Genomic DNA, 19,450 nt, shown 5'->3' with positions numbered 1-19,450 from the left:
ACATTTGCCATTTATCATTTTGTCTTAATACATTTTAGGGCTATTTAAGAATACGAGTTCTTATTAAAATTTCTGATTGTATTACTTAAAAAAAATTACTTAGCATTAAAACTGAGTTATTCTTTTTCATATCTTGAAGGCACTAATTGGTCTTCATGATGGTTAGAGAAAGTAAGAAGGTATTATTATCCTAGTTTTATCCAGAGGGAAAACTGAGGTAAGGAAATTTAACCACCTGCTCAGTGTCACATCATGTGTCACTCAGGCCTGAAATCAGACGATTAATCTGTACATCAGGCATATAATTTAATTTTAAAAGTTTTTGTAGGATTTAAGCATCTGTCTCAAGGCAACTGTCTTACCACTTCTTTAGGAGATTATGTTATACCAAAAAATGCTAAATCTGTGCTCCCCAGAAGCCTACATATGACTACATATCTGTTTTTAAAACATTCCAAAACACAGAAAACCCAAAAATAGTCAGCAGGTACTTAATATATCGTTACATCCAAAACAATTACCTAACAAGCTGTCAGGCACAGATTTACAGTGACACAAGAAAAATTAAAGTTGTCTTGGAACATTTTTGACAGGGTAGCATCTCTGCTCAATCAGACCTATGATAGAAAATGTTAAAAGTACCCCAGAGTGATGTGTTGGCACAGTGGATTTTGAAGGCTCTTGTCTTTTGTCTTTATATTCCAATTCTCTTCCTTCCTGTACATCTAGCATGATTAAAACAAATACAAGACATACCTTGATTGTACTAGTGTGTGCACCAGGATATTCTTTTTCCTCCAGTGTTGACCAACGTTGTATAAATTTTGACACCAGAGGATCATCATAGTCAACTATCTGAAATCCTGAGACATTAGCTCCTCCAAACTGAATTTTTGACAAATCTCCATCAGTAAATCCCTGGGCACAGAAAAAATTATGTCTGTTACTTCAACAGTTTTGGCAGATCTCTCAACAGTATATACAAATAAAGAGTTACCATATGACTTCTATTGCAGAAGTGTAAGCCAATATTTTCCTTCAATTGGATCCAAGTTTAAATCCTGGGCTGCCAGGATTAAGTCGTCAGCTCTGTCAGCCAGCAATGCTTCTTGTTGCTCACTAGACAAATACCTTTATAGAGCAAGGGCAGAGTGGATCTGTCCTTGCCATGCTCCCTAAACAATCCCGTTAATTTCAAGGGGACCGCTTAAATGGGAAAGGGAACACTGACATGAGGAACAGTTAGGCAAGCAAGCTTTAGCCAGGAATAGTTACAGCCACAGTTGTGTCCTCTTTTTCTTAGGAACACTAAAGCACGTGGAAGGACTTACCATCTCCCCTGGCTCCTCACTCTGGTATAAAGAACTACTTCTCATTCTTACAAGCAGCTCTTTCCATGTTCTGTGTTTTAACTTCACCCAAATAATCATACAAACACATTTACATGAAATACTGATTTAAGACACTCCAGCTTAAACAAATGCTCTTGAGAGAATACAAAAAGAAGTAGCAACCTCACACCACGGTATCAGAAGTTGCTGCAATTGCTATAATAGGTGCTCTTAAATTATTGCAGATCATTGACACTCATCAATAATGCGTTGCTGCATGCTAATACAGACACTTCTACAGGGATTACGAAACTTTCTTCAATATTATTGTTCTTGTGATGGCTGAACCAGAACATCCATTGTATACGCTAACCTCTTCTCCATCTATCAGCATTTTTTAGTCTTAAAATAAATCCATTTCTTGACTGGCTGACCAGACTGGATGAAAAAATTATTATAGTCAAAAAAGAAGAAAGGAGGTGATTTCAGTGAAGATGGGACATGATCAAGTACTAGATAAGTTTTCCTTCTGACAGAGAAAAACACAGTTTTAAAATCATTACCATATACATTTTATATATGATATAAAACACAAGATTCAATAATTTTTAGATCTTATGGTCTTAGAGATTCAAAGCAATAGCTAAAACAGCAACCAGTTGAGATAATGAAATCCCCTAGACACATTTTTTTAAAATTCCCTTAAGACTGAAAATACTATCTATCCAACATTTGCAATGCAAGCTACGAATATCTTACAGAAAATTTTTCAAATTTTTTGATATTTTTATGCTTGCTTTGTGAATATCAGTACCTCAACTTCTTTATCCTAAAAATCAGTTTAAAAAACATGAAAATGAAACCCCAGTGTTCAACTTTTAAGGAGGCCTTTAAAGCATAAGGCTTCTTCACACTGTCACACCTACGTGATTCTTCAGAACACTGACCGCCTGGAGGAGGAAGTGTTTTGATCAAAGGCAGGGAGGAGACAGGGGTTATGCCTGAAGTGCAATAGACACACTATGGTCCCTCTGTGTCCTCAGGCTCCTCAAAGGACTATGGAAGACAGAGTGCAAATTAGGGCACTCTGGGCCCTGCTGGAATTTATATCAAACGCTATCACAGTTTAAGAATAAATCATAAAAAAATTATTTGGTGCCACTCACACCATGCAACCTCCAAAACTCTCTTCTTGAACAGGGTAACTGATATTCAAACCTGAAGAATTTCCTTTGTCTGTTACCAAAACACATTGGAATAGTTTCCCTAGCTTCAGCAACTAAGTGTTGTTGACTTAAATGTCATTAAAATGGCCCTTCACTTTTAGACACAATTTCAAAAAAAATTACCTTGACAGAATTTAGTGAGTTTCCTGAACCTTCGCCCTTAGGAACACTATTAGCTATACTGTCTGATCACCTCTGTACAAGAAAACATTAATTCAAACTGATCACCCAGTCAACCTGCAGGATGAAGACATGTAAATCCAAGACTCACTAGTCCAGCAGAACGAAGGCTGAGAACTGTAATTTTTAAGTAGTTAAGAAGTGTGAAAGAGAAATCATCAGTTTGCTGAATCAATGTATCAGCCTATAATGCAGAAAGCTATTTTTCTAACTTCTGTATCCTACTTTTCTACAGTACATAGAAAAAGAAGCTCAATTGAAGGTGCTCAGCAACCTTCATTCCCATTGATGGGAATATCACAAGAAGCATGTAAGCCTTGAAAAGACTCAATCAATAAACCAAATACCATCTCAACACATGCATTCAAACCTTTTCCTATTTTCTAAAATGCATTTAAAACAAAAGACAAGTCGACGTTCTTCCGTAAACAGCAAAATGAATACTACAGGTATTTTAAATATTAAGAATGCTTACCAGATTTGCAATGATATAGTGGTATCCTTTAACATGTTTACCAATTGTGATAACCTGTAAAAAAAGAAGAAATACCCCCATAATGGAGAATGTTCACCTGATACATGATCAGAGACTTAAAAACTACCAAATACAGTATGGTGTAAAAATTAGTTATGAGCTTTATGGTATGCAATACTGAATTTGTTCAATGTTTTACCTTTTATTTTACCTAACAGACCACTGAACATACTCTTTGCTCATAGAAATTAGTCACACCAAAATCCAAGTCCCAAGAGGGACAGTCCCTCCAGAGGAGCTGAATGCTAATTTAAAGGCACAACATGGGCGGGAGAGACAGCATCATGCACTAGGAGCACTGTGCCTCACACACTCCTGCTTACTTTCTGCTCCATCTGTAGCAGACTTGTAACATTCTCTGAACTAGAAAAAGTTTAAAAGCCCACTGACATTACTGAAAGCATCTGCATTATGAGAAAGCCTTTTAAAGTTCAAACTGTTTATTGCCCTAAGTCTTCCTCATAATCTCCCCCAAAGCCAGCTGGTGGTTTCTCAGAGGTCTCCACTGACAGACATGTAGCATGGATGCTTCTCCCAAATAAGCCTCATTAAGACTATGTCTGCATGGGGAAGGTTGCATTTTGAAGCTAAGCACTTCTCCAGAAAAAGGCTGTGCGAGGTAAGAGGAGTCTGGAGGTTTATTCCCTCTATTGAACAATGAGAACAACTTAAATCAAGAGAGGATGATTCATCTATTCTCTCATTTAACATAACTAAAACATTCAGACTAAGTATCGAGTAACTTATATCAGGGTACTAGTGAGTGACATTCCACATACTTGGTTTAATGGAGTTACAGAAACCTAATTGAAAGCAGTGTTTAACACTGATTTTTTTAACACTAGAGTGAGTCTGAGAGGAATCACATCACAAAGGCCATAGAAGTAATTAAATTATTCCTCTTTTGAGGTCAATATATACATGATACATAGATCTAAGTATCCTAAAACAGTTACTTGGATCAGCCTATTTAAAGCTAAATACTTATTAAAAGATTTAAGAACTATGTTCAGATGAAATTCTTATGCAGCTGCTGCTTCCAAAGAAATTTCAGTTAGACTAAACAGATTAACTCTTCTGTATGAAATGCTTCTTCATCATTGGTATCTGAGAAAACAACCAGCACCTGCAAGCCTTTGGCTCAATGGTTAGTAACTCTGCTCTAACTGCCTCTGGGTAGGATTTCATAAACCCAGCTTGCTAAAACACTGCCCTGTGCCATTCATCCATGTGAACACTGAGGATGTTGCCAGATAAAACTGAGAAAATGCAGTGGTAGGTCCAAAAGCCATGATGAAGGAGCTGTGGACACCAAAGCTATTCACCACTGTCTCTAGTACCAAAGGGTGCTGCTATCAGGGTGAAATGAGACTCTGCAAAGGAAGCTGGCAGATAAGAGCCAGAGGCTATAGAATGAAGAGCATGGTAACACTGACCTGCCCAATCAGAGAAGAGGAATATAAACAAGTCTGAGGAGAGTTGGGGAACTGAAACATTTTTCAACTTATGGAAATTGTTGAAATCTGGAAGAGAAACTATAACGTAAGACAAAATTGAAGAATGATGAAGCAACTTTGCAAACACATCACGTGGGTATATAAAGATCCAAGGTCTACAAAGCATAACCTGGGTGAACCTGAGGTTGCTACCACAGCTTAAAATATTTGCAGGATAAATAAAAAGTTTGCTTAACAATAGCAAGGAAGGAAAGTGAAGAAGTTGTTGCTCTGTGTATTGAGAATGCAAATAATACTTCAGTGTTCAAGGAAAATCTGGTTAACAGAGAGCCTGTTGCATTTCTCTCAGTAAAAATACACAGAAAAAGAAAAAGGATACCAATATGAAACATCTGCTTTAGGTATCCTCATGAAATGAAGGATATTTCTGATTTTTTTGGGGGGGGGCAGGAATTAAAAGAATTTTTCAAAGAATAAATCTGGTAGCAAAGCAAGACCTAAAGTACTCTGTTATTAGAAAAGAAAATCAGAAGAACACACTCAAAGGATACTCACAGGCCAAGAAAACCATTGCTCAGCACAGACCTTCATTTTATGAGTTGGAGAAAATTAACAGAGAATCGGTTATTGTTAGGCTTTATTTTAGGCTACTTGAGAAACTGAAAGTGGGTTTACCTTTTAATGAAAGGAAGGGAAGTTACAGAGTGTAAAGATAATGGACTTAAACAGACCAAATTCCAGAAACTGCTAGGCTACCTTGTGAAGAGAATTCCAAGACTTAACCCATAATGGGACCACCGACAGCAGTTTCAGAGAAAATACTCCAGAGCACAGCAGTAAAATATTTTGAGGAGAACAACTAACTGGAATTATATTAACTGACCTGTGTGGCTGATTCAGTTATGTAGAATTCTTCAGTGACTTACAAATCAAAACAGCAGAAACAAAAGCTTATCCATCTGTATGCTTAAGGAGTAGCACAAGTCTGTGGGGATAAGCCGAGAAAATCTAAGCCTCTAAACAAGGCAGAATCTATCAAAGAGCAATTCAGGCAAGAAAAATATCCCAGCACTGCAATCAAAATAAAAACCAGACAAAGAAGAAAATAGGTCTGTTAGGAAACAAAGACAGTAAAAATGAGTGATAACTAAAGGGTAAATAAATGAATATTACATACTTATTTTTAAAAGAATCTATAGAATAATAAGATTCTAAACAGTAAAAATTATCTTGTCAGGATTAAAACATGTCAAAGCAGTATCTTTCCTTTCTCTGGCCTAACAGAAAACCAGGAAACAGCAGATGTGACATACCTTGAGTCTAATAAGGTTTTTGTCCTGTAGGACATCATTAGAAACTCTTGAGGGTTATGGACAAGACAAAAAAAAAAAAAAATCACTGTAAGGTAAGTGAACAACCGTTTGGAAAGCCACACAGAAACAACTGAAGAGGACCTGTAAGTATGATTTATCTCAAACACTGCTCTACTCTGTACATTTCTTGACATGGGTAACAGGACAGAAAATACAATTTTCAAAAGTTGCAGATGATAGGGAGATCATGCTCTCAGAGTTCAAATGCTCTGGAGAAAAGGATCAAATTTAAATTTATGTTGTAAATTAGAGAAACAGTTTGTGCATATGAATTCCAAATAAAACACAAATACAATGTACTCCATCTAGGACACTGCTCATTGCCTGAGCCTCTGCAAAATGTAACAACCTTCAAAGCAAAGCCCAAAATAACAAGCCCTTCAAAAACCCTTCAAATAAATACACGTACACTCTGATGACACATCCCTACAGATGCTGCACAGTCTCACATGGTCAAGACCAAGCCAACAGGGAACTATCCTTACAATTTTCCATTGTGCTCTGCATGCATGAAAAGAAGTAGTAAGACTGAGAGTCAGTAAGACCTTCCTAGGCACTAGGACTGAAGAGGTAGATTCAAAAGCAATGCAATAATTTGAAGCAGACCACTGTGATGCTGCTGTGCAAAAGGAAATAAATAAAAAAAAATTCATATTGGCAAAGAATTTTCAGGGGTGAAGAGAAGAAGTAGTTTTCTGAATTTTCTATTCTCTTTAAAGCTCAGGAGGCCTTAGCTATGGAAAACAGCATCTGATTTTGGTAAGCATACTTTAAGAGGAAGACAAAATGAAGAGACACCCAAGGACAGTATGAATGACAAAGATCTTGGAAACATGAACTTCAAAGGAAGTTAAATGAGAAAGAGAAGCTGTTATACAGTCTTCCCAGAATGTAAAAAGGTCTTGGAAAAAGCATTAGAAGGACAAAATACTTTCTAGACATAATATAACTATTTATAATGCACCATATATAACAGTGTATCAACTATGTATAATATAGTATACTACTAAGGTTGTGAAATAGCCTCAATAGATTTTTTTTTTTAAATGATTGGTTTTATTTTAAACAACCAGGACAGAAAACCATACAGGATCATCCAAACAGAATTATCTTGCCTTTGAGCAAAAGCAGGGATTATTGGATTTATATGTTCACTTCCTGCCTGGTATATATGTGGCTCTCAGTACAAACCCGTCACAGCCAAATGATGCAGAAGAATCACAAAAATATGATCAAGACAAATGAACTCATTACATTTATTTATAGAATATAGCAAACTGCTGTCACTGAAGAATAGAGAAGAGCAAACCTGATCAACAATGTCGTTGACTTTATCACGTTCACAGTCCAAAATCACTCGTCTTTCCTTCTTTACTTCTAGATCTTGAAACAGTGAACGGTAAGTTTCATCTTTTCTGTCATTGTTAATATTTCCTACATTGATAGCAGTCACTTGCCATTTCTTTTCAGCAGCAGAATCCAGCACAGCTTGCAATGTTGATAAGCCTAGTGAAGCACAGGAGAAAACAGAAGATATGACTGATAAAGCTCTGGGAATAACAAGCTTCTAGAATGTGATTTGTGAGATTGCTTATTTAAGATCTCCCATAAATTGTTTGACCTGTCGCAAGTGGTTACAACTCAGAGACGAGGCTCTACATGGGCACAATCAGTTCTTATTGCATGAAATTGTTATTTACATCACTGCCAGGCATCAAGGTAAATCCCACCTTCTGGTTTTGCCTCAACCTTCTTCAGAACGTGATTTTGACAGTTTCACTGATCCACTGCAGGAATTCCACATAGTGGGAATGAAGTCCTCTAGGAGAAAAGTGTTCCAACTACAGCAAGAGGACCAGACGCTTATTTAAAAATGCTATTGAATGGCTTTTGCTCTCAGTGCTTGAGCAGTGCTGTATTTAAACCCAGACCTCACTGAGGTCCATGGCAAAATTCCCACGTTCTGCAGTGATGCTAATGGATTTATTATTTCTGCTGCCTGCAGTCATATCCCTGGCTATGAAAGATGTACTGAGATATACTTTTTCCATACAGATAAGCAGGCTCAATGCTAACACCTACAAGCAGTCTACAGAAGTCTGCTTCCATCTTATCCTTTTGGCATGTTTCTGACAGGAAGCTGGAATGTCTGTACAGATCCAACTGCCTACAACATACTGTAGAATCAGTGATATTTTACTTGACTGATTTTCCTTTTCAAGGATTAAATAATGGAGTACAGAAACATGAAAATTACTGCTGGAAATTAATTTCTGCTATACAACAAGTACCATTTTAACAATTTCCAGCAGTACAAGAATTAGACTTATTACATTTCAATTCCTTCCAGATAATTCTACATGATTCTAGAGAGCAATTTTAAGGATAGCAGATACTATTATAGAAAAAAAGAAAATCAGACTTTCTCACAAGCCAGTTAACATTTTTGCACATTCATGTTCCCTGAAACCACCAAACATCAGCAGTAATTTCTTTGAGATAAATTCTGACTTGGTATATAAAGGACACCTCAGGTATAAACTCTCATGAAAAATAATAGTTGTTATGCCCATAAACAGAAAGAAAGCACTAAGAATTAATATGTCTCATACTTTGTAAGTACATTATTAGATTAAGACTAGTATGTTAAAGATAAATGTGGAGAACTTGTGCTAAAAGGGGAAGATAGGTAACATAAGCAAACTAAAAGATTCAGGTAATAACTTAAACCATTAAAAAGCAGTAAAATAAGTCTATACTTCAAAATACTGTTTGAATGGAAAATTAAAATTAAAAAAATAATCCACTCAAACTGAAAAACAATCAGAATCATTATTTCAGATCTCATTTAGCAGATTTCAGGTCCTCTGATCTATGTTTCCTCTGAATTAAACAGACTCTCAACTAGGCATAAAATAATAAGGGCTATTAATGTTAATACTATCTATTAGGAAAGGTTTCTTTATTTTACTCCTCTGATCTATTTTTCCTAGGGAGTCCTTTTTCTTGGGGTGTTCTCTGTAGAGATGTCAAACAGCTGCCTCGACTGCTTGCCTTTTTTAGGAGGCAGATATATCATCCCCCTACAATTTAGTCTATTCTGATAGCAATAACACACTGCAAAATAGCAAAAAAAAAACAACAACCCAAACCAACCAAACAAAAAGTATTTGTAGCAATACTTCTGTTGACATAGAATTATCTGGAGAGGTAAACAGAAGTGGGACTGCACAGAAGAGAAACTCCAGCAACCTCAGTTGCTTTTTCTTAAGCTGCAGGAATACTTTTGTTTGGAAACATCATGTGCCTGAACCTCTTTTGGTTATCATGAGACAAACTCTTAATTCAGTGAGCTCTGAAAAAGAAGACTGAACAGAAGCTGAATAAATTAGCACATCTTTTACTGGCAGAATCCTCCAATCGTGCCACTACTTTTTTTTAAACCCACTGTTTAGTACAGGCAATACAGAGGAGGTAAGGATGGTAAAGGACACTAACCCACATTTCATGAGAGTAACTGCTGTATAAAGCCAATAATAGCTTGGGCATGCATATACTGAATGGCCTCACTTCTTATAGACAGGAATGGGATAGAAAATTGCCCTGTACTTCAGTCAGTCAGTCCCTAACCACAGAGGTGCTGTAGCAGTAGAAATAGAGGATTCTTTCGGAATAAGTCAAACTAAGTAGGGTTAGGGTTAGAGAAGAGTAAGTCTCTTTGCCTTTTTAATCTCACTCCTGAAGGTGGAAATATTTTAAATTACGTATCATTCCTTAGATATATACTGTCACTACATTGACACATGCATAAGTGTTTAAAGGAACTGCAGCCTTGTGTATTCAGGATTTGATGTCAGTGTTGCTGGCTACATACTGTTTGACTCTGCAGGTTAACCTTGTGCAATCAGTGGGAGCACTGAAGAGCAATGATTTACTCCACATAAAGGTAGGAGCTTCATGCCTTGGAGCTTGTTATCACTGGGGTGCCTTGCCACAATTAAAACAAACAAATGAGAAAAAAAGGAAGAACCAAAGGGTGACTACAAAGGAAAATCTCATGCTGTAATTCCTGGCCAGATCCAGCCAGTACAGCTCACAAGAACTAGGTGTTTTTCAGTACTTCCTAAATATAAATCACATGCAGGTCACATTCTGCACACTGCTAGCTGATTGACAGAGTATTGGCTAAGCAAGTAGTTTACATCTGTCCTTTCTAAAAAGACAGTGAATGTTTCTGATTCTAATGTGAAATTGAAAAGGATCTGCTAGAGAAATGAGCTTAGTGCTCATCGTCCCATGTGACATTGCCTTTGAAGGCTACATACCAGTATTAGTTCTTCTAACTCTGGTGCTTATGACAATGATAAAGAACTCTCTGGAAAAGATGCTTTTAGCTTTTGAACACCATGTGTTTAAGATGGCATCCAAATGCAGGGAATCTAACATCATCCCTTTACTCAACAAACCATGGAGTGGTATAAACATTCTTTAAATCTATTAGCATCTTATCATTTAATGTGCAGTTAATATTCAACTCTGACCAACAAACACACGGGCAAGCCACAACCTAGGCTTCTTAAAGAGAACAGGAGCAGGTAAGAATAGAAGAGAGTTAGCCAAGGACTACTAGGTGAGGAGAACCTGAAAACAGAATTATAATAATGGAATTCTGGAAAGGGCAGTCAAAAAAACTTCCCCCTTCTGTATAATGCTGCTGCTTCTCAGAAAATAATTGATATACCATAATTTGCAAGTGACTTTTCCAAGTTCATAAATGGTTATATTATTACTACTACAGCCATAAAAGCTCATAGGACTTGAGAACATTGCACTGCGGAGTAAATTGCTGACAAGGATTTGGGTTTACTAACATCAACAATAAAATCTACATCATCCCCATGAACAGAAGAGAGGAATTTGAGTATTTATCAAAAGCAGTCTCCAAAGAAGCAGGGACTGAATCCAAGATTCTTGCTTGCATGGTGCTCAACTACTGATTTCGCATGTGTGGAGTGAATCCATGGTAGCAGGTTGCCCTTCATGCTCAGATTTAGTTTTTTCCTCCTTAGATGTTTTCTTTAACAAAAAAAAAATTAAAAATTTCATACCAACTGTTTTACAACGTGATTTGTCTCACACTGCTCAGCAGCCTGCAATTCTATTAATGAATACTGTCATAATTTCATTCTCATTTAAACAACTTTACTGTTGTCCCAAAAGCTCATCTCTAAATTTAAGCTTACACTTACTTGTTGAAATAAGTGTATCTCTATTTTTTTATTTACTTATCTAATATGAAAGTCCACATTTCAATGAGATACAACTGGCAAATAGGGTGCAGGCAAAGAGGTACCACAACTTACCTCTGTCACTGTCATACAAATATGCAAACTTGGTCCACTGATAGTATTCGATCAAGCTAAGAAGAGCTCCCTTGAGGTCGGGTCTCATCTGAATGACAAAGGGATGTGTTCCATCTGTTGGGAAGCTGGGAGTTATGAAAGAGACATGAAGAGTCCCACAGAATGATGTTATGGTATTTACAGACTTCTTGTCATAGAATCCAAAAATCGCAAAGACTCCTCTTGAAAACTGGGAGCAGACTAGGAAGAAAAAAGACAGACAATTAGGTGGGAGATTTTAAAAATTTATTGAAATCTGTCATGCATATATTTATGAGAAATATATGTCGAAGAAGCTGTCTGATCACATAAGTACCAGGAGAAAACAGAATTACTCTGCTATGGAGATTGCTACTTGTTAGTATCATTAATGAGTAATACAAAGCTTCTGCTAGAAACAACAACAAGAAGGAAATATCAGAAATGTGGTTTGCATACCTAGACAATAAATTTAGAAATAAAACTCACCAAGTTATTCTTAAATTCAATTTGTACTGTAAAGAACAGTGATGCAAACATCAGTGGCAGTTGCAATTTAAAAAATGAGTCATGGTGACCACACATAGCATTATGGAAATAGATAATGTTTTGTCATGTTAAAAATAAACTGGCTCTGAGGTCAAGACTCACCGAGCTTTTTGAAAAATACCTTAAGTAACTTTCCATTTGGGGAAATATAAAGCCAAAACTAAAGCAAACTTATTAACAGCTGCAAGAAGTTGATTTACTTTAAAAGTCTTCCACTTCAAGGCATTATTTGAACACCTGCTTTGAAGGACTCAGCAGAAGCTGGTCCTTCTGGATGACACTTGCAGTCATGTTGCAGAAACAATAACCTCACAGGTGCAGATAACATGCTGATTATTCACTTTTTATCACTGGCGACAATTCGAGCCAACTGATGAATGTGACTGACCAGTGCAGCCTGTGCAAAAGAGCTAGTTCTTCTGGGTTATTCTCTCTGACACTGCAGGGTGTACTAGTGCCTAAGTTCTAAAACCAGGGTACAGTAGGGAAATGTTCATCTCTGATTAATTCACATTCATCATGCATGCATTCTTTGGTTTGCAGAGTCACCTTGAACAACAGACGTCCTTCTAGAGAAAATATCTAGTCAGCCTCATTGCAATCCCTGCTACACCTGACCTGCTTATAGACAGAAATGACAGTGGAATTGAAGCTAATTTTGTCCAGTTATTCAGTGTTCTAATGCCTGAATATAATTCATATACAGCAAAAATAAGTTGACTTATTTTTAAAGCTTCTTATATTTGAATTAATACAGTATTTTCTCTTTCAGAGCTATTACATCTTTATTTTTAAAACTGGGGTATTTTGTAGAAATATTATCCCTTTATGCCTGTTATATTCATTGCTATCCTCTTTTCGTGGCCTTGCCTATGTGCCTTTGCTACCAGTCATCTCTCACGCCCTAATTACTCCTACACTCCAATTAAAAACATCTAAACAGTATGACTGAAATTCTGAGTCTGCCAGTTTTAAGTTATCACCTATTAACTTTAATTAGGTCAGAATTTTGCTTCAGGTGAGAAAATGATTTAAAATCTTGATGAGTAACACCCCTTTACAAAAGGATGCTGCAGGTTTTCCAGGGCGAGGGTACGAGATGGTCAGAACTATTCTGATCCAACCACAAATTGTTATAGAATCACAATAGTTTAGGTTGGAAAAGACCTTTAAGATCAGAGTATAACTGTTAACCCAGCACTGCCAAGTTCATCACTAAATCATGTCCCCAGGTGCAACATCTCCACATCTTTTTAAATACCTCCAGGATTACTGACTTAACCACTTCCCTGGGCAGCCTGTTCTAGTGCTTAACAACCCTTCCCGTGAAGTAATTTTTTTCTAGTATCCAGGCTAAACATCCCCTAGCCAATTTGAGGGCATTTCCTTTTCTCATATCACTTGTTACCCGGAAGGAGAGACAGACATCCACATCACTACAGGTAGTTGTAGAGAGCAATAAGATCCCCCCCAAGCCTCCTGTTCTCCAGGCTAAACAACCTCAGCTCCCTCAGCTGCTCCTCATGAGATCCACACCCACCAGCACCACTGCCCCTCTCTGGACATACTTCAGCACCTCAATGTCTTTCCTGTCGTGAGGGGCCTAAAAGTGAACACAGAATTCGAGATGTGGTCTCACTAGTGCCAAGTACAGGGGGATGATCACTGCCCTGTTCCTGCAGGCCACACTATTGCCAATATAAGTCAGGATGCCATTGGCCTTCTTGGCCATCTGGGCACACTGCTGGCTCATGTTCAGCTGGCTGTGGACCAGCACTCCCAGGTCCTTTTCCGCTGGGCGGTTTTCCAGCCACTCTGTCCCATGCCTGTCACACTGCATGGGGTTGTTGTGACCCAAGGACAGGACCTGGCACTTGGCCTTGTTGATCCTTACACAATTGGCCTCAGTCCATCGATCCACACTGCTCAGATCCCTCTGCAAAACCTTCCTACTCTCTGGTAGATCAACACTCCCACACAATTTGGTGTGATCTGCAAACAGCCTGAGCAGGCACTCAACCCCCTCATCCAGATCATTGATAAATATATTAAATAGAACTGGCCCCAATACTGAGCCCTGGAGAATGCTACCAGTGACCAGATGGCAGCTGGATGAAACTTCATTTACCACCACTCTCTGGGCCCAGTCACCCAGACAGTTTTTTACTCCTCCAAGCTGTAAGTAGTCAATTTCTTCATGAGAATGCTGTGGGAAATGGTGTCAAAGGCCTTACTAAGGTCCAGGTAAACAAGATCGACAGCCTTTTCCTCATCCACCAAGTGGATCACCTTGCCATAAAGATCAGATTAGTCAGGCAGGACCTGCCTTTCACAAATCTGTGCTGGCTGGGCCCGATCACCTGCTCGATCTGCACGTGCCTCGTGATAGCACTCAACATGACCTGCTCCATGTCCTTCCCCTGCACCAAGGTCTGCCTGACAGGCCAGATTATCCTTCTGACTATTGTAGATGGGTGTCATATTTGCTAATTTCCAGACAACTGGGACCTCCTGGTCCCAGCAGGCTCAGTGTAATGTAAACTGACCCATGACCAAACCCCCAAAAATTCTGCTGATGACACCAGGCTCAGAGCCAGGAATTGACCTGCTGGCTTTTCCTATTTCTTCCTTCATGATTCCCTGTACCTGGAAGGATAGTGGAAAACACCACTTGTGCTCTTGATCCCTCAAGCAGTCGTCCCAAGTCCCTGAAGTCTCTCAATTGCTCCCAGACTTCTTGTTGTAACTTCATCACTGTCTACATGAATAATCAATAATGGATAATATTCCAAGGGCAGTATTCAGGGCAGGGAGCTTTCTCTTCACATCTTTAACCCAGGCCCCAGGGAGGCAACAGACATTCCTAAGAAGTGGGTCTGGTCAGCATATGGGACCTTCTGTTCCCTTCAGAAGGGAGTCTCCTATGACAATGATCCATCTCTCTTTCTTTATGGAAGCAGTTTTTTCACAGGGCATAGGCTGACTTAATTTCAGTGACACCACCATGCTAGATGAACCATCATCCTCATTACTGTTTTGTTTCACTTGCAGAGCCTCATACCTGTTATGTGAGAGCACCTGGGAAGGTGATGGCAGTCACAGAGGAGAAACACTGGCTACACCAGACCCAAACTTGTCACTATTACTGCCTATTCCTTAAGTCACTGTGTTCCATCAGGCAGAGAGAGGACAGGGAATCCTCTGTATCATGTGCTGGGTCTGCCTGTCTGGCCCGTCTCAGGAAAAGTAGGGTGCAATTCCAGTAGCCTCTCACTCTTCCTGATACTCCTCAACCTACTGACCTCCTCCCTGAACTCTGTCACTGATAGGAGGAGTTCCCCTACCTGGGCACACCTCCCACAGGGGTGCTCACTGCTGCTGGTCAGTACTGTCCTAAGAGCAGGGGCCCCCTGCAGCCCAACACCTGTGTGGGGCATGTTTCCATCAGAGCCCTCTGGGCAGCTGTGTCATGTTCAACAAAGATTGCTGAAAAAGGCTGTGAATGTTCTGAATAGCTTTCTGTTTAAGTTTCTGGAACTCCTTGTTCTATTCCAAATCACTATGCTGTTGCTGAAACAAAATCGACTCACTATTTCCCCCACACGTTCATGAATAATTGTTTTCCATGTGCAGCAGAGGCTAATACTCTCTGAACTTGCTACAATAATGGTGTTAATGTCTCGTAATTCACCTTCAAAAACGCACATTTAAATAAAGCATCAGTTTAAATTTCTCTGGGTGAGAATTCTCCAGAAGACTGTTACTCACACACGACTGTGACCTTCTGTACTAAAGCATTTTAATGCTGCATATAAGAGGACAGAGAATCAAGTGTCACCCCAAGACCACTGAAAAATAAAAACGCCTTATGTCACTATTGCCAATACTTACAATGCTACCACATCTCCTGTCACACTTACTGCTTTTCTGCTATCACCAGTCAGTGATATTAGGCACAGATGGAGTAATGTTGCCTACAACAGACAACAACCAGGGCCAGCTACCTGCACCAGACTGAAAACCATGCCTTCTCTGAATCACCACAGCCACCCCAACAGAGAAAAAAAAAAAAGGGTCTTTGGAACACTATACTTCAGTCTCTGTGTTGGTTCCTCCCCCATCCGTCCCTTCCCTTCCTGACACTGGAGACACCTGGCCGTGCCAGGCCTTGGCTAAACATCTTTGGAGTAGTGAAGTTCAAACCACCCATGCCACTGGGCTCTGTCCTGGCTCCTCAATTCACGTAACTTTAATAGAGCTCAACTTCCGTTTAAAAAAAAAAAAAAAGAAAGCACTACACTTGGAAAAAGAAAAACAAATCACCCCAATTATTTGTGTTGGCATATAAGAAGAGTGTGGATTACTTATGTTAGGCTTCAAACATGAACTGGAACTATCTAAAGGTGAGCATGTACTAGGTCTGTCTGGGATGATGCTCACTTTCTACACAGCAGCCTGCATGGTATTGTGTTTTGGATTTGTGGCCAAAACAGCACTGCTAACATGCCAATGTTTTAGCTGCTGCTGAGCAGTTTTTGCACGTGTCAAGGCTTTCTCTTTTTCCCCTCTGCCCACCCCAGCAAGTCGTCTGTGAGTGGACAAGAAGTTATGAAGAGACACAGGCAGAGCAGATGATCCAAGTTGGTCAAAGGGATTTGCATGCCATATAACATCATGATCAAAGGAAGAAGAGGGTGGGGGACTCTAACAAGGTGTCTGTTGCATGTAGACTGGCTGGGCACTGGTCTGCCTGTGAGAAGGGGCGAGTGATTGCCTTTGCATCACTTCTGATTTCCTTCACTTAAACTGTCTTCATCTTCACCCATGAGTTTTCTTGCTTTTGCTCTTCCTGTTTTATTCTCTGTATGCTGGGGGCAGAGGGGAGCGAGTGAGTGGCTGTGTGAGTGCTTGACTGCTGGCTAGGGTCAAACCATGACAGGGTAAAAGGTGTTATTTCACTTTCCACCCACAGGACAGGCCCATTAATACCCCTAGCCTGTGCTTCAATCGGTGAAGGAATTCTGTACCTCTTCAGTCATACAAACATGCACCCAGTTCACTCTCTTCAGAAGACATCTGCTGTTCTTTCCAACTGAACATCCTCCCTGACAACACGGCACAAACTCATACTGCCTCACATCATGAGTTACTTACTGCCTAGTGATCAAACATAATACTCTTGGATTAACACAGTGAGTGACTCTCCATTTAATAACCTTTACATCTGATAAATCATCAGTCATTGCACGCATCTTTTTCTGGGGAAGGTTGGTAAAACTGGAATTTTGATCTCCTCTCCTCCACAAAGTGAAAGACAAGCAAAATGCACCATCTCCAGCTGGGCAAGTCGAGTCATGGTTCTCGGTACTTAGAGGAGCTGTAGTTTAAAAGCTGAATTCCACACATGTGTAAACAATGCCAGCAAATAGTATGAGAAATCCAAAAAACATTTTACATTTTTTGCAATCATTATGAAACCTACAAAACATATAATCTCTCATTTAATTCAACCAGGGCTCCCTGAATACGAGACAAAAACTCTCTGCAACAAATATTGAAAGTATGGACATAACTCACATGTGGGTCAGCCAGAAAATCGGGATCAACTCAACTTTAATCTGGGTAAAAATAAATTTTCATCAGCAGTGATCAGTGTCACAGTTGTACACTGAAGAACCTCAATGCTGTGCTATTGTGTGTGAAATTCCTCTAAAGGTAAGTAGGCAGGCACCTATGACATGTAATCAAAACTTGCTGAAAATAAGCATTTATACTTTGTCTCAAGACAAATTCTTGCAATTGTTCTGAGGTATTTGGTATTTTAGCAGCAGAAGGAGAAAGAAGGGATGGTATTTCCAGACATAATGGTTATCAAATAGATAATACAGAAAGTGTAATTGTTTTTTTTGCGGGATTCCCACCTTAGACTAAGTCTACAGTCATGCTGTTACTGCTGGGAGACATTAGTTTTACATTGGTGACTCAAGCTGTTCACAGTTATTAGCGTTAAAAAAAAATCATGATGATTAGGACTCATAAGCCATTGAAACATGAAAGATGTATTTCATTAACAACTTTAGAAACAACTGCCAGGATTCATTTCTTTCAAGCTCTCCTATAAGGATTGGTTTCCTTTGGATTTATGTTGTCCTTTCTAGAAATAGCCAATGGCCTACTTACCAACAGGTGGAGAAGACTACAGGTAAGCTCATCTCGTGATCACTTTTCTAGAGAGATTCTCCTAGAATGGCAAATAACCAGCAATTCCAAGAAATGTGTCCTAGCCTTTTATTCTAAAAGATAGGGCCCCAGTTTGTTCACACAAAATTAAACTTAGGCTTTCAATGAGAAACAGGTGCCTTGTCAAAACGGGGCTAAAACTGCTTGCTCAGTTATTAACTCTTCCATTGAGCTGCATGAATTGCTTAGAATTCCTTTTTACCACGATGCATTCATACCTTTCTATCTTTCTCACTTTCTCCGTTTCAGTATGCTGTTTTGTCAAAAAAACCTACTGGCAAGGTAACCCAATATTTAGCACTGAGGTCATAAGCTGTTCTTCAGAAACAAAGAAATACAGCAACATACACTCTCTGCCTCTCACCATACAGAGCTTATTTTTGGGATGTGTATCACCTTATACCCAAGACTCAAGAAGTGCTAACTGAAGAGCACACTTGAAAATTTAAAATACATAAATATTACGAATATGCTTAGCTTTATACAATGAAGTCAGACCAGTTTAGGAATGATAGTTCATTTGCTCGATTGAAGAGCTGAATCTTTGGAGGCATAAAATCACTTAGAAATAGTTGGATTTGAATACGTATGCTTAGAAACTCTCTCATCCACTCTTCCTAAGCCAGGATTTTCTTTCTTCAGTATATACCAAAGGGAGAGTAATGAGCTTGTTAATTGTTTACATTCAGGGACAATTAAATTGGAAAAAGAAAATCAGCAAAGTTCTCATTTAACTTACTGAAACAAATGTCTAATAGTACATGCATAAGTAAGTTTCCAAACACTGGTATCATGACTCTTAACATTCTTCTAACTTTCACAATTATTTCTGTATTGGTATTTTATTTATGAGAACTTTGATACTTGGTTTCTGCCAAAGATGAAAATTTAAAATGACTGAGAAAGTATTTGTCAGTCAGTGCTTAGATTTCAAAGGCTGTCCAGTAATATTGTGACTTTGTATGTTATTTTATTATACTAACTTGGTTTACTATAGTGCTAACAAAACTGGTTTAATATATTGGCATAGGGAAATAAGTCATTGGTGCAATTATTTAATGACACCCAATGGAATGATTTTTGTCTTATTTCTATAAAAAAGGAACTATGGCATAAGCATAGACTCAAGCACTGCCTCTCCAAAGGAGACCAAAACACAAAGGAAACACTCTTTGGTT

The 19,450-nt window shown here is 38.7% G+C and overlaps 1 protein-coding gene across 1 annotated transcript; it reads right to left on the bottom strand.

Moving 5' to 3' along the window:
- Window positions 1-756: 756 nt before the first annotated feature.
- GRIA4 (glutamate receptor, ionotropic, AMPA 4) lies at window positions 757-14,513 on the bottom strand (the record flags this gene model as incomplete). The annotated part of the gene is made up of 5 exons (XM_009084504.1): window positions 14,393-14,513; window positions 11,466-11,705; window positions 7,412-7,608; window positions 3,213-3,266; window positions 757-918 (listed from the first exon to the last, which is right to left on the bottom strand). Coding segments are annotated over exons 1-5 (774 nt in total), but the record flags the coding sequence as incomplete, so codon positions are not given.
- Window positions 14,514-19,450: the final 4,937 nt, after the last annotated feature.

This window comes from Acanthisitta chloris, unplaced genomic scaffold, assembly GCF_000695815.1.
Source record: "Acanthisitta chloris isolate BGI_N310 unplaced genomic scaffold, ASM69581v1 scaffold23411, whole genome shotgun sequence".
Lineage (NCBI taxonomy): Eukaryota > Metazoa > Chordata > Aves > Passeriformes > Acanthisittidae > Acanthisitta > Acanthisitta chloris.
This window is presented reverse-complemented; position numbering and strand designations above follow the sequence as displayed.